This window comes from Gossypium raimondii, chromosome 13 (assembly GCF_025698545.1).
Source record: "Gossypium raimondii isolate GPD5lz chromosome 13, ASM2569854v1, whole genome shotgun sequence".
NCBI classification, from domain to species: domain Eukaryota; kingdom Viridiplantae; phylum Streptophyta; class Magnoliopsida; order Malvales; family Malvaceae; genus Gossypium; species Gossypium raimondii.
The window spans coordinates 52,291,471-52,307,639 of record NC_068577.1 but is presented as its reverse complement, the minus strand read 5'-3'; the positions used below and the strand labels follow the sequence as shown (position 1 = coordinate 52,307,639).

General features: G+C 30.5%; 2 protein-coding genes across 2 annotated transcripts; both read left to right on the top strand.

The window, feature by feature from the left end:
- Window positions 1-556: 556 nt before the first annotated feature.
- On the top strand, window positions 557-2,312 carry LOC105782488 (auxin-responsive protein IAA16). Its single transcript, XM_012607248.2, has 5 exons — window positions 557-983; window positions 1,364-1,623; window positions 1,709-1,844; window positions 1,932-1,993; window positions 2,075-2,312. Exons 1-5 carry the CDS (start codon window positions 739-741, stop codon window positions 2,110-2,112), a joined length of 741 nt encoding a protein of 246 aa, XP_012462702.1. The 5' UTR covers window positions 557-738; the 3' UTR covers window positions 2,113-2,312.
- Window positions 2,313-12,642: 10,330 nt separating this feature from the next.
- On the top strand, window positions 12,643-14,346 carry LOC105781808 (pathogenesis-related protein PR-4A). The gene is made up of 2 exons (XM_012606332.2): window positions 12,643-13,111; window positions 13,977-14,346. Exons 1-2 carry the CDS (start codon window positions 12,854-12,856, stop codon window positions 14,145-14,147), a joined length of 429 nt encoding a protein of 142 aa, XP_012461786.1. The 5' UTR covers window positions 12,643-12,853; the 3' UTR covers window positions 14,148-14,346.
- Window positions 14,347-16,169: the final 1,823 nt, after the last annotated feature.

The following is a 16,169-nucleotide window of genomic DNA, read 5'->3' as shown; positions in this document are numbered from 1 at the left end:
AATGGGACATGAAATGTGAGGTTTTAATGGTTACGAGAGGAAGTGGAGAGTGTGTGGATAAGTATGTAAAGGATAAAAGGACCTTTAATGGATAGCCTTGGAATTTCCATTATATTTTCATAAAATAAATATTTATTCATTTTTGCCAATTATCAATCATGCTCTAGCAGTAATTAGGCAAGGATTTAATGAAGGGAATGGAATTAATTAATGTCGTCATCAATAATTAAAAATTATCAAACTAAATTCCTTTCTTTTTAATGCATTTGGTGGAGCCAACTTTGAATGTCTTCCCAATAGTTAAATATATATATTATTATATAAACAAATTATTATTAATTATTAATTATTAGTTATTTTAATTATAATTAATTAACATGAGTTAAGGTCATCATTAAATTAATTCTCTTATTTGGTGTTGTAACATCAAAGGAAATCATTCTAAACATAACATCATTCATGACATCATCTTCCACGTGGCATCATCCTTGCCATTGACAATCCATAGCATAGCCATTCCAGTACACTATATTATGTTACCACAATTCCATTTTTTAGCCTTCTTTCCCAACGTTATCATATATTCCCCCCTCCTACTTGCAATTTCTCTAGCAAATACACTATCAAGAGAGAGAGAAAAGAGAGACATTTTGTGACGAAAAAAAAAAAAAAAGGAAAAGGACTAAAGTTGGATGGTTGTAGGGTTTTGCACGTAAAAGCTCGTGTTTAATCATCATAATGACTAGCATTATGGGCACAGAGGATGATAAGTATAGCACGATTAACTTCGAAGAGACGGAGTTGCGTTTAGGGTTGCCCGGCGCCAACGGAAACGACGGTGAAACTACCAAAAACAACGGAAAACGAGGGTTCTCGGAGACCGTTAATTTGAAGCTTAACCTTTCATCAAAGGAGACTGTAGCCGAGGATTCCGAGAAGATGAAGGAGAAGAGCTCAACTGACCCTGCAAAGCCACCTGCCAAGTAAGCTATGAACCATATATTTTCTTGGCTGTTTTGAGTAACACAGAAAGAAAGTTCATTGCATGAGTTCATATCATTTGGTGGAATTAATTTCTTGATTTTAGGATTTTCTTTTCCTAATATTGTTGGATATTAATTTGAACTTGAAGAAGATGAGTCTTCATTAGATCTTGGCCTTGTAAAGTGGAAAAAAAGAAATGTTTAATTTTGATATTTGATGGCTTTGGTTGTTTGTCGGGAAAAAGAGGGAAAAAACAAAACATATGGAATCTTTAGTGCTTTTCCCACCAACCAAACAATAATTCAAAGGTTGTAAAAGGGAAGTGGCTAAGATTGTTTTTACATTTTCAATAATTTTATTTTTTTTATCTTTTTTTAAGGGCACAAGTGGTGGGATGGCCACCAGTCAGGTCATTCCGGAAGAACATCATGGCCGTCCAAAAAGCCAGTTCCGAGGAGGAAGGTGGCAGCAAGAAGGCCGGAAACAGTGCAGCCGCCACTACTACCACCACGGCTGCGGCGTTTGTTAAGGTCAGCATGGACGGTGCACCTTATCTACGCAAAGTGGACTTGAAACTATACAAGAGTTACCAACAACTCTCTGATGCCTTGAGCAAAATGTTCAGCTCCTTCACTATTGGTAATTTGACATCCACCCCAAAATTCAATATTGGTTTAGGTAAATTATTTAAAAAAATGTTTCTTTTTGGGATTAAATGATTTAGGTAACTGTGGGTCTCATGGAATGAAAGATTTCATGAATGAGAGCAAATTGATAGACCTTTTGAATGGTTCTGAGTATGTTCCTACTTATGAAGACAAAGATGGAGATTGGATGCTTGTTGGAGATGTTCCATGGGAGTAAGTTATTTTTACAACTTTAATTTTATATTTCTAAATAAATTTTCTTGTCAAGTTTTTTTATAAAATTTGTCAATTAATTTATAGGATGTTTGTTGATTCGTGCAAACGCTTACGAATTATGAAGGGATCTGAGGCAATTGGACTTGGTAAGTGTAGTTTAATTAAGTTTTTAAAAATACACTTTAGAATAAATAATAACTATTGTTTTAATTTCCATGGCACTGCAGCACCAAGAGCAGTAGAGAAGTGCAAGAACAGAAGCTAAGGTAGGTTTAGAAACAACCATCCCAATTAAAATCAAGCCAGTATGTGAAACCAGTTGAATCGAGAACCGAGATCGAGTAGAGGGTCTGAATGTGTTGATGAAGAAGAAGAAATATTAATAAAAGTTAGTAGGGATATGTTTTGATATTTATTAAGGGACAAGAAATCAAATAATAGAAAATTCATAAAGTTTACGTTCAATGGTTTGTTTAAATATATTAATGGTTTTGGTTTTTGAGTGTTTTCCGTTCTTTTTATGTATGAAATGATTATAATGTTTTTTTATAAATGGTTGAGGGGACAAATAAACAAGATCCATAAATTAGGTGGTAAGGTAGTGCAATGGCCATGTGCACATTGTTGGGGGTCAATTATTACAATTTTTTTAATCTATTTTCATTTCTGGCCTTCAATGTTTTTATATTGCAATTTGGAGACAAATGTGGACCCTAAATTTATTTATTTATTAATAAAAAAGCAATAATAATTTCTTTTAAATAAGTCGAAACCATTTTTTTATGATTAATTAAAGCATATTTTTTGGGTCAATGTCTTTGAAATAAAGTAAATGAACCCTATTTTGAAACCAAAATTGAGTGGCATTAATGACTTGGAAACAGCTCAAGCCAAAGCCTTTTTAAATTTATTCTTGGGCAACCTTTTTTAATTAAAATATATATATGACTGTTTTGAGATTTCCCAAACATGAAACATGGGATTTGTGAATTTTGTTCCCAATTTTCAAAGATTCCCTTTTTCATTCAAGTACAACTAATTTGAGATTTATTAACATCATAGTAATGATTATTTAATGTTATCATAAGAGTATTTGCTCAGCTGGTATTTTTGTTATTATTTTGATGTATAATATCTTTCGTTTTATATGTTTTATTGAAATTTTTTCATTAATTGATAACATGATATTACTAGCCTTGTCAAAATTATCATGATTGAGTTGATAATGCGATTTATGCCAATTTTTTTACACAAGGATTGTAAGAGTTTGGGCAATAGATACAAAACCACATTGAACAATATACATACAAAGTATTCTAACATGTGAATTATAACATACATAAACAAACAAAAACAACATCATAAACATGATTGAATCAAGGAATCACAAGGTAAGTTCTTTGTATGAGCAAAAAGCATCTTAAACTAAAAGTATTAAGTGTCCTAAAATGTTCAAATAAGGCACATAAGCTTGGCACATGACATATTAAACATAAGACGCATATTTCAAACATGTTTGCATACACATGTACTTGTACACAACCTATATGTACCTAGAGGCCAAAACTACCTTTAACACAAATAAACACTAAATTGTACGTAATTTAAATGAATCAAATAAAACTTAATATTTAAATATTCAGAAGTCAAGATGGGATCAAAACATAATAAACACATTTTTTACCTACTTGAACTTTTTCAACACCTTTCAAGCGACAAACTTGTTCAAGTGATCATTAACAAGGAAATCAAATCTTAAAAGTACATTTCCTTGAAGTTGGCCTCATAATGGACAAAAATACTAGAAAATCATTTCAAAACTCTTTGAACCATTTAGAGAAGTTTTATAACATATTTAAAGCATGTTTAAAATATACTTGCTTAAACGATTTTTCTCAATTTAAAACTTTATTTTCAAAAATAGTTTTAGAAAATAACTTTAAAATCATAAAATATTTAAGCTTTTGTTTTCTTCTCTTAAAATATGCAGACATATGATGTGTTTTAAATATAATATTCTAATATGCATGTATTGTAAGGATAACTAAACAAGATTACATCAATATCAATGAATTTAATCCAAAATCATGTAAAAATCAATAGACAACCAATTTAGTCATATCTAGTGAAGGTTTAGAGGTTACTCACCCTTCATTTTTGTGTGCCAAGAATATCCAAATAATTTTGCTTTGTTCCTCATTACTCTAACATACCTACAAGAGACACCTCATTTGGATTTTGATATTCAAATTACTTTGGGTCCTTGAACATTAATCACTAAGTCTCTTGTTCCTTTCGAAATCCATACTTGCCTAATTTTATATTAAATTCTTTTCATTATTGGACAAGTATGTATAGAATGACCATGAAAATGACAATGTTCGCACTTTGCCATTTTTGAAAAAGAGTTTTCCAAAATGATATCATTTTTCCTTCTTCAATATCTCAAAATTCATTTTCAACTAACAAATTTCTTTTTCAAACAATTCAACTTTCTTTTGGGAAGCCTCAAACTTTATTTTCAATTTTTTATTTTGGCTTTCCAGATCACTTTTTATTTTCAAAAGAAAATCTTTTCAATTTTCAATTTTGAAATCATTTTCTTGTATTCAGAATTTATGGTATTAAATTCCAATACTAACTCATTGAGAGTATCTTGTAGTTCATCAAAAGAATATGAATTTAAAGCATGAGAAGTAGAAGATATCTCTTGCTCTTCAAGAGCCATAAGACACATGGCCTTTAGATTTGAGGGGTGACTTTCATTTGATTGCTCATCATTGATTTTATTGCCACTAGTTGAGCATTGGCTTTCACAAGGCACTTCAATCCCCTTCTTTTCCTTCTCGACTCTATAGATTTCCTCTAATTTATCCTATATTTCCTTGACACTATTGCAAGAGGAAATTTTGTTGAAGACTTCTTCATTCAATCCAAAAAAGAGAGTTACATAGCCTTGGAATTTTGTTGAACCTTGGTCTTGTCATTTGTATCCCATCTTTCTTCCTCTTTGGGAACCTCCAATACACCTCATGTAACAATCCTCCAAGTATCATAATCAAATGTTTGGATAAAGAATTTCATTTTCACTTTCCAATTGGAGTAGTTATCTTAATTTAGGAGCAGAGGAAACTAGAAGGAATGACTTTGTTCCATGGTTGTTGACCTTGACTCCATAGCCATATTTGAAACTTAGTATTTGCCTTGAATGGTTTCTCTCGATGGTGAAACCTTTGATAGAGAATTAACTCTCATATCAATTGTTAAGCCTGAAAGTACCAAGAGGGAAGAGAATTAGTATTTTAAAAATCCTTACAAACTTTTCTAAATTATAAGGAGAGGGAAGAACAACTTTGACAATTTGATTTATAATGATTTGGCTGCAATTGCCTTCCTCCACTACCTTAGTATACATCAACTAAAGATTTTCGAATTCACTATTCTTAAATTATTACCTTTCAAGGACATTTACAATCCCTATATTTTTCACAAGGCTAAGATAGAACCCTTCTCCTAGCTTTTATGGCTAAACTAGAACCCTCTAGCTTTTATAAGGCTAAACTAGCAACCCTTTTAATCCCTTTAAGGTTTTATACTTTAAAAACCTTAAGTACACTCTTTACAACAAATAGAAGATGAGCAAACTAATAATGAACCTCTAGTAGGTGTGTGTTTGCAAATTGAAGCTCTAAAAATAAAGATATGACAATAAGAAAAAGATATTCCAATAAGTTCTCAATGAATATGCATAAGGGGAATGAAAAAAATGAATAAATGAAAGATTTTCTCTTGAACTTTTTTCTTGGATGTTGCTTCTTCAGTCTTGAAGTGTTCTTGAAGAGTATTTAAACCAATGAACAAGTTTGTGGGCGTTTTTGGTCATTGGGGATGAATTTTAGCCATTTCAAGCATTAAATTTAGGCTTAAAAACTGTCTTTGCAATGTATGTCTCGAGATTTGGTTGAAAATTAACTGTTACATAGTCATTGCCAAGCTATGTCTCAAGACATACAAGCTAATGTCTTTAAACATGCAGCCCCTAAAGCAAAGTTTTGCATTGAAACTTTTGTGTCTCAAGACTTGATTACCAAAGTGTCTAATTAAAAACATTTTAAACACCTTAAAACACTTTGATATTGACTTAATAACACTTGGTAAGGATGAAACACATTTAAAACATGTTAGGGATCGTCCCGATTAAGCAACAAGTAACAAAAATAGCGGAATAAATTGAGAAATTGAACACACAAATTTAACGTGGAAAAACTCCTCCAAAGAGGATAAAAAAACAATAGGCAAAGATAATTTTATTATAATGGCAAAAGAACGAAGAGTACAAAAGATGGAGATAAAAAACTAAACCCCAAAAACAAAGAACCCTCAAAACGTAAACACAAAATTCTCTAAATGTGTTATGAGTTCTAATATCTAATGGGTGTATTTACTAAGGTTGTAAAAAAAGCCTATTTATAGGCTAAATTCATATGTCAAATAATAATAAAATAATTTAAACTAATCAGTGTTTGACTGAAACAAATAAACAGAGTTTAACTAAAAGATTATTTCTCAAATTTGACTGAAAATAGGAGTCATACTTAACAAATCTCCACCTTGACTCATATTTTCACAACGCCATCTTTCCCAAAGCCCGCCACGAGCCTATCTTGAACTATGCAGGGAATTAATTGAGTCGAATCTGTGCTTAGAAACTGGAAGACTTCTAGCCTTCAACTTGTACACTGCCAAATCAAAACTAACTCGGGTCTGATTTTCACGAACACAGTTCCCTAACTTTTCAAAACCTGCATCCAAAAGAGAACCTCTCTTCAACGAAACGGTCATACATTTTTCCCTCCTATGACCAAGTTGCCTCCGCTCCAAACGAGTTGACTTCGACTCAGAACGGATGAGGACATCCGATTTCACCGATCCACTGTAGAACCTTCCAGAATATAAAGACTGCCAGTTCTTTTACCTTTTAACAAAACGAGAGCTCCACGAGATACTTTAATACCGCTCGACTCGATGTTGATTTTGCATCCTTTCAAGTCTAAAATACTGAAGGAGATGAGATTCTTTCGTAAATCAGGTACATACCTGACATCTAAGAGTGTCCTAATTGTCCCATCGTGTGTCCTGATTTTAACAGTTCCAATACCAACTACCTTACTAGAAGAATCGTTTCCCATGCGCACAACTCCACCTTCAACCGAACTGTATGTGGAGAACCATTTTCTATTAGGACACACGTGGAAAGAACATCCCGAATCTAGGATCCACTTGGACGTGAGCTTGTAGTTATCGCTCGTTAACACTAACAAGAAATCATCACCGCTTTCATCGGCCAAATTAACACCAGCTACATCTTCCTCGTTACTCTCAGCAGCTCTTTTATTTCGCAGTTTATAACAATCTGCTTTGACGTGACCTAACTTTTTACAATAGCGACACCTTTTGTCTCGTTTCTTTGATGCTACTGAAACGGAAGCTTGCCTATCTGCCTTAGCTCATTGTCGAGATTGTCTCTACTCAACAAATGACCCTTCACATCTTCGAACGAGATTTTATCTCTGCCATAAATCAGGGTCTCCTTGAAAGACTTGTATGAAGGGGGTAAAGAGCACAATAATAGCATAGCTTGATCTTCATCATCAATATGAACCTCAACGTTCTTTAAATCATTTAAAAGAGTAATGAATTGACTGATGTGATCTCTAAGAAGCTCGCCTTCGTTCATGCGAAACGTAAATAGACGTTGTTTCAACACTAAACGGTTAGCCAAAGACTTAGTCGCATAAAGAGTTTCTAACCTTTTCCACAAGGCGGATGAGGTCTTCTCTATCAATACCTCCTGCAATACCGTATTCGCGAGGCACAACTGGATTGCAGACAAGGCCTTTTCATCAAGCTCTTCCCATTTTGTTTTATTTAGATTCTCAGGCTTCTTCCAGTAACAACCTTTTTCAAACCGGATTGAACTAGAATTGCCATCATCCGAACTTGCCACAGATTGAAATTTGTCTCACCATCGAATTTCTCAATTTCAAACCTTGTTGTTGCCATATCTGAATGGGCTGATATTTGAACTAGCTCTGATACCACTTGTTAGGGATCGTCCCAATTAAGCAACAAGTAACAAAAATAGCGGAATAAATTGAGAAATTGAACACACAAATTTAACGTGGAAAAACTCCTCCAAAGAGGATAAAAAAACTACGGGCAAAGATAATTTTATTATAATGGCAAAAGAACGAAGAGTACAAAAGATGGAGATAAAAAACTAAACCTCGAAAACAAAGAACCCTCAAAACGTAAACACAAAATTCTCTAAATGTGTTATGAGTTCTAATATCTAATGGGTGTATTTACTAAGGTTGTAAAAGAGCCTATTTATAGGCTAAATTCATATGTTAAATAATAATAAAATAATCTAAACTAATCAGTGTTTGACTGAAACAAATAAACAGAGTTTAACTAAAAGATTATTTCTTAAATTTGACTGAAAATAGGAGTCATACTTAACAAAACATATTGTTGAGTATTTTGCAAGTACTTGAAAATGCTTTAAATATTTGATAAAAGTTTCAACCAAACACTTGGTAATGACATGGACCGCCACGTTAGCGTTGTTAACATTCGAGTTAGCGCTATAATGATCAAAGACAAAAAAAAAACCTTTGGTCCAAGGCCCTAATTGTAAAATAAATCTCTTTTGGCATCGAATAAATTCAGATAGGGTGTGAGAGGTGTATTGTTGGGCTTATATACAATCAATTTTAGAGAATTAGATTTTCTTTTCTTTATCAATATCATTACCCCAAATATTTTTTTTCTGCAATGCTATTTTCCTGAACAAGTCTTCATGTATCACGTTGGGAACTTAAAAATTTTCCAAGTTTAGACTCGGCCCACTTAAATAATTTTTTTTTTACAATTTTAAACGCAATAAAATATTTAAAAAATGTAATTTTCTAATAATATTATATATTTAAATAAAATTAAAAATTATTTAATTGGAATTCAAATTTCGACGGTGAATAAATTTACAATATAAAATTATAAATTATAAAACATTTTACAGACGATAAATATGTAAATTAAACATATTATTCTCATGTCGCAATTTAATATCAAATTTCCTTTACAAAATAAAATAATCAAATTTAGCCATTTAGGTGATTATCTATATAAAAGAAGGCTTTTTTCTTTAAGCAGGAAGGCCTTTTTTGTTTTCTTTTTAACAAATGGTTAATTTTCAATTCGGTCCCTATACTTTTTAGATTATATAAAAATTATCAAATATTAATTTTGGTCTTTATACTACGCTCAAATTTGACATTTAATCTTTGTACTTTAATTTTTGACATAATTTGGTACCCAACGTTTATAATGTCATTAGTTAATCTAAATACATTATTTTAACTATATATAGGCCTTCTTTTATGACAAGCTTCCATTTTTACACTAATAAAAAATGGTTAAATTTTAATTTTGGTCTCTTTATTTTTTAGATTATATAAAATTATCAAATTTCAATTTCAATTTCAATCCCTATACTATGCTAAAATTAGAGATTTAATCTTTATACTTTAATTTTGACATAATTTAGTACCTCGATGTTTATAGTGAAATAAGTTAGTATAAATACTTTATTTTGATTAAAATATTGACTTGAATTTTAAGAAATGTTTACACTATCAAAATTCTCTATTAAATTTATTATCATTACAATCAAGGATGAAATCGAAGTTTATCTTTGTAGGGCAAAATTAAATTATAAGGGATCAAATTAGTATAGTTTTTCTTTGTATATGCTTGTTAATTTAGAATTTTAAAGGGTTAGATGAAAAAATTTTCATTTTCAAGGGAAAAAAGTACATTTTTACCATTAAATTAACTTATACTTTAAAATTTTCAAGGGACTAAATAGATAATTTTCCATTTGGAGGGAGCTGGGCCCTTGCCTGCCCCTTTGCGCCGTTCCTGACTACAATGCCGTTTTCTTGTCACATGCTATCAAGAGAACTATTCTTTTTTTTTCTTTTTCTTTTTTTAATTTTAGAATGTCACACAAGTGAATTTAATGAAAAATTTACGACGGTGTTAACAATTAAACTTAAATGTTTAAATTTAAAATGTATAAATACTAAATTTTCAAAAAAAAATCATGAAAATTAAATTCTAAATATATAAAAGGTTTAGAAATTTGGCGTATATTGTAATCTATATTTTAATTAAAAAAATCAATAATGCCAAATCTAAAATTTGGAAAATTGAAGTTGAGTGTGATAATGCTTTGTTGGTTGAATTACTTTTGTCTCGTAGAGGAGCTAGTAGTAATTTGGCGGAACTGAGGCTGTTACATCAAGTATTGCGTCAGAAATGGGAGATTAGTATCCGACATATCTTGAGAACTCTTAATAGTGTTGCTGATCACATTACTAAATGTAATGATACAAGTAGTTATTTGATACGTTTATTTAGGGTCCCACTGACTTCGATCATGAACTTATTGAAAAAAGATCACAACATGTCTATTTCTTCTTAATTATTGTTTATGTAATATAATCACTTAATCTTATGATTTTGTACCAAAAACATGGTTCCAACCATTGTACTATAAATTTAGTTTGAAACACGAAGTTGGTAGAAAATTCATGGGAAGACAAGTGTTAGAAGTAGATTTGGAAGTCGCAGTTGGCATCACAACAACCAACAAAATTTGCTGGGTCCAAATTCATTTAATCAAATTAGTTGGCGTTATTTACTTTAATCAGTTTAAATATGTTAATTTGATTTATGTAACTAAATTAATCAAACTAACTCACTAAATATAAATAAAATACATGATTAATTGATTTTTATTAAAAGAAATATAAATAAAATATATAACTATTGAAACAGGTTTTGGAGGATAATTCACTTGATTCGATATGTGAAGAGGTACTGATTGAATTGAGGGAGGAAAGGTTATGGAAAGTCCCATTGTAGTCCAATTTGCTTTGGGCTTTAGAGTTCTAGCAATGGGAGTATCTCATCTATTCAACACAATTTTTCATGCGTTTTTTTATCAATTTGATTTGATAAAAAGTTCTCATTCAAGTTTTTTAGTAGACATAATTTGATCCATCCAAAAATAGTGGACGTTAATCGAATCGAATCGTCATTCTTCATAGACTCTATTGTCGATTGTCAGACATAGGATCTCACCAATTATATTAGATAATAGACGCTGATACCTATTGATAGTATGTTTAACACTAGTATTAGTACAACTATACAAACAAAACAAAAAAATCAGAATGAACACAAGCAAGTTGATAGTGCAATTAAGATACCACCTACATCTGCGGTGCCTTGCACAGAGAAGAAATCCACTACTAAACACTCGGTATAATCAATTATTTAAGCCCAACCTATCCTATCTCTCAAATAATTATAGTCTCACCTTAATAAATTAGTATTAACTCTTATTAAATTAATAACTCAAATGTGAAAAACAATAATTATATTTTTATAATTTGTTATAATTTTTGTATTGTTTTTATGTACTTTTAAAAGGTAAGGAATAAATTGAAAAAAAATTAACATTGAGGGTTAAAAAAGTTATTCTACCTATTTTCTAATTGTCTGTTACGCGCTAAATGGACAAACAGGGGTCTTGGCCCCCTAAAATGGGGGATTTGATAAAAAAGTTTTTTTCTTGGGAATGCAATTTGTCTTATCACTATGCCCAACATTTGTTGATAATATGTTATGATGAGGGATCCACTTACACCGATGTAAAACATAAGTGATTTTACACATTTTCGTAATTTTTTTAATGCAATTAATATTTCAACAATTCAACGGTAATATTTTATGTTCTATTAATGTTGATCATGCATGCCAATTTTGGCTTAAATTAAAAATTTCTAACTACTCATTTTATGTAAAAAATTCATCAGTTGTTAAATATATATTCATGTGGACAATATTTTAGATCAATATGATAGAGATATCGATTCATTCAAAACTTACACGCATAACAAATACTAATACATTAATAAATTAAATGGTTGGATTATCAAAATATTAATAGTATAAAAGTTATGAAAAATGTAAAATAACCTAAGTTTTATATCGGTGTAAGTAGATCCCTTTTCATATGTTAATTTAATTGATAAATAATTAACCCACTTAACATAATTATATTATAAATAAATAAAATATATAATTAATCGATTTTTTATTAAAGGGATATCAATAATATATATCACTTTATAATTATTATTTTATTATTAATCGAATCGATGGACTATATACCACTAAGTTTTATAGTTGATTTCATTTCATTTGATTTTTATTTTATGTCTCATTTCTACTTAATTATTACTTTAAAAATCAAGAATAAAAGGGATGCAACAAATCTAAGCTTAAGATTTTTTAAATTTAATCCCTTTATTTTATTTATTTAAAGGAGTTTAGTATATGTATTTATCTAATTTGAATATTAAAGTCTAATTGATAACTCTAGTAATGGATTTTCGTTAAATTTCTTGTTAGATATCCTTTTAGCACGAGTTTAAACCATGTTGCACCCATTCTTTATCTCTAATATTGTATAAGAAAACAATTGGACATTAATTTTTTAAATTAGACAAGTGGTTGGATTAAATTCACAAATTTAATAATTAAAGGACTAAATTTGAAAGGTCCAATGAGTATAGGAACCCCCGGGAATTTAGACCTAATCCCAATACAAATACAGTATCTGCAACCTTTGAAATCTCAAGAAGACATCTAATAAAAGGGGAACAATATGAAGAATTAAGTCAACGAAAGAAGCAAAGAAATTTTCAGTCACATCGTCATCATCTAGAATCTGTATTATCCAAACTGAAGAAGATTAAATCAATACGGCTTGGAATTTTCAAAGCTTTCGGTCATACAATAGAGGGAATAAATTTCCTATAAATTGAGGAACTCTTGAGAGGCAACGAAAACTGCAGATAAAAGAAAAAAAAATGGAGAAAATGAGGGTATGCATAGTGGTGTTAGCATGCGTGGTGGTATCGGCGGCAGCCCAAAGTGGTACGAACGTGAGAGCTAGTTATCATGAGTATAATCCACAAAATATAAACTGGGACTTGAGTGCTGCAAGTGTTTACTGCGCCACATGGGATGCCAATAGGCCTTTGGAATGGCGTCGCAGATATGGTTGGACTGCCTTTTGTGCACCAGGTGGTCCTCAAGGTCAAGCTGCTTGTGGCCGATGCTTAAGAGTAAGTCTTGCTTTACCTTATTCCCAGACACCTATATTACTCCATCTCATCTTTCTTAAAAAAAAAAAAAAAAAAACCTTGGATAGGATCGAGAATTTGCTATTGGGATCGAAATAAAATTATAAAAATTTGGAGGATCAAATATCTTTAAACTATGACACTTATTTTAAATTGGTCCTCAAAATTTAAAATATTCTAATTACACCCTTAAACTACAAGTGTTATATCAATAAGGTTCTTTCATTACTAAAATCATTAATTTAACCGTTAAATGAGACGTTAGATCTTATATGACATAATTTTAAATGAAAATTTTAAAGAAAAATAAACATTGTAAAACAACTGTTGTAAAAATTTTGATTTTAAGGTTTTCAAATTTTTACTGAAACTATCTTACACTCTTTTTCGATTTTACTTTATTTTTAGTTTTAGTTTTAAAATGTAAATTTTAAATTATGTCACATAAGATTTTACATGTCATTTAATGGTTAAATTAAGAGTTTCAATAATGGAAGGGCTTAATTGATATAACATTGATAGTTTAGGATGTAATTAAAACATTTTGAAATTTGAAGACCAATTTAAAATGAAGGTCATGGTTTGAGGATGTTTGATGCAATGAACTCAATTTCATTTTAAAAGGGTTTAAATTAAATAAATTTTAATTGAAAGGAACTAAAATTGTTATTATTCTATTTAATCAAGGAGGCAAAAACATATCTACTTGCCCCCTCTAGCTATGCCACTATCCAACAGTTTAATAAAAATATGGTAAAACAATAAAATCAAATTTAGAAGACTCATTTGGTTTAAGAAAATATTTTTAATTTCTGATATTCGTAATCTATTTAATCAATTTTTGTAGGTGACCAACACCGGCACCGGGAATCAAGCAACAGTGAGAATCGTGGATCAATGCCAAAACAATGGGCTAGATTTGGATGTTAATGTGTTTAGACAACTTGATTCTAATGGGGTTGGCATTGCTAATGGTTACCTCACCGTCAACTATGAATTCGTCAACTGTGGTGATTAATTGAGTTCCACCGTTAATATCCTCTTTACTAAATGCTATCACTTAATAAATTAATTAGCAGTTGCTGCTGCTTGCTACCTGTTAACTTAATTTCCTAAGCATTTCGTGCCATATTGATACCAACTTATTATATGTTAAAAATAATCTCATGAATATGAGGTTTTGCAATACATTTAACTTTCTTGATTTCTGATTTTCAGTATTTGGTCTATTGATTAAAGGTGTTCATTATATTTTTAAGATTATGGGATTGATCCACAAGTCGTATCTATATGATAGTTTAAATGAATGCATGTGTGGATGTGTGAGTTTAAGATTTTATTATATCAAAAATAAATTATTCGTTCTTTTGTTTTTAATATCTCTACGAGTAAAATAATTTGTGATAATTTTGTTACTAAGATGACCATACAATCAGTGATATACTATTGAAATTTGAGTATGGAGAAGTAATTAAATAAGCAATTTCATAATTTGAGTATTATAAAACTTGCACCCGCAATGATTTGAGCTTAAGATAGATCTAATCTAAAATTGAAAAACTGGATTTATAATTCGAAAAGCATAATAATTAATATGATTATATAATAATATTTACTGCAAATAGTAATTCATGTAATTTATTTTTCATTTGTGGTTTTGTCTATTCATTTAAAGTTTTATTATGCAATTTGTTCATAGTTATGGTGACTTAGCAAATGGACGGTTGAATATATATAGTTAGAGCTAAAATAATTTGTAATTAATTTCGACTCTTCATCTAGTAATTACTGAAAAATAATTAGCATGCATATATGATAAATCAATTTTGCTTAACATGATCTGTTGTAACGATAGTTAGAATGAAAACAAGCAGCAAAAAACAAATAAAAGCAGAAAAGATTCTACACAACCTATCTTTGTTAGCGCAGTTCAAATACAACAGTCATATGTCTGCGGAGCCTCACCCAGTGAATGTCTTTATTCATCAATCGTTTGGATCACATATTGGTTTAAGCCCAAGCTACCCTTACACAAAAAAAAAGTAATTGTAACATTAAAACCAACATCAATTGTTACAAATCACTCACCCAAATACCTCACAAAATAACTAATAAACTCTTCAAAGAATACCTAAAAAGAGTGTGACAAGATAACTATAAAAACACAACAAAGACACTCCAAAAACTGCTCTCTCTCTCTCTCTCTCTCTCTCTCTCTCTCTCTCTTGCGTGATTTACCAAAGGAGAATGAAGCCTATTTAGTCTATTATAGCAGCAAGATAAACTCCTTTAAATCAACAGATAAATCCTTGAAAGACTCTATCGAATAAATATGATATTTATTTCTAAAAGGTATCTCTTTAATCATCAAGATATAATAAGATTTCCATGCTAATCAAACAACTCAACGAAGTTGATTAGGAGACTTAGTATCCAAGTCGACCCATGTTTTTGTTTTGTCAAATATGCCACATTCAAGTGGATCGAACTCAACACAAATGAAACCTATTCAAGGCCCAATTCGATAGCCCCCAAGTAGAGAAACAATTTCGTTATAACATAACATGGAACTAGCAACAACAGCTTCCCAAAAATTACAAAGTTATTTAGTCATGGAGTCAATCTACTAAAAGTATCATGATTGAACTTCCCATTATGTACCATTATGAAAGATAACTAAGTTGAGTTTTTATCCAATAACCTTGTCATATGTGTGTTACCCTTATAAGATGTTCATTATCTTTTTAGGTTAAATTCGTTTACCTAATTCAATCCATTTCTATCTCATAGTCGTTATTTTATCTTTAACGATGAAATGATCATTACCTATACCAGTAATGATTAAATCATTTGTCTATGTTCCTTTTCGTAATCCATACAATACTAGTGAAATGATACCCTTTACTTTTTATCGAGCTATGATTCCATTATTATGAGTAAAACTAACTACTATGACCATTACTAATATCAGTAATGATTAAATCATTTGTCCCAGATAAATGACCCATATCCATGATCCATTTTCGTAATTCATACAATG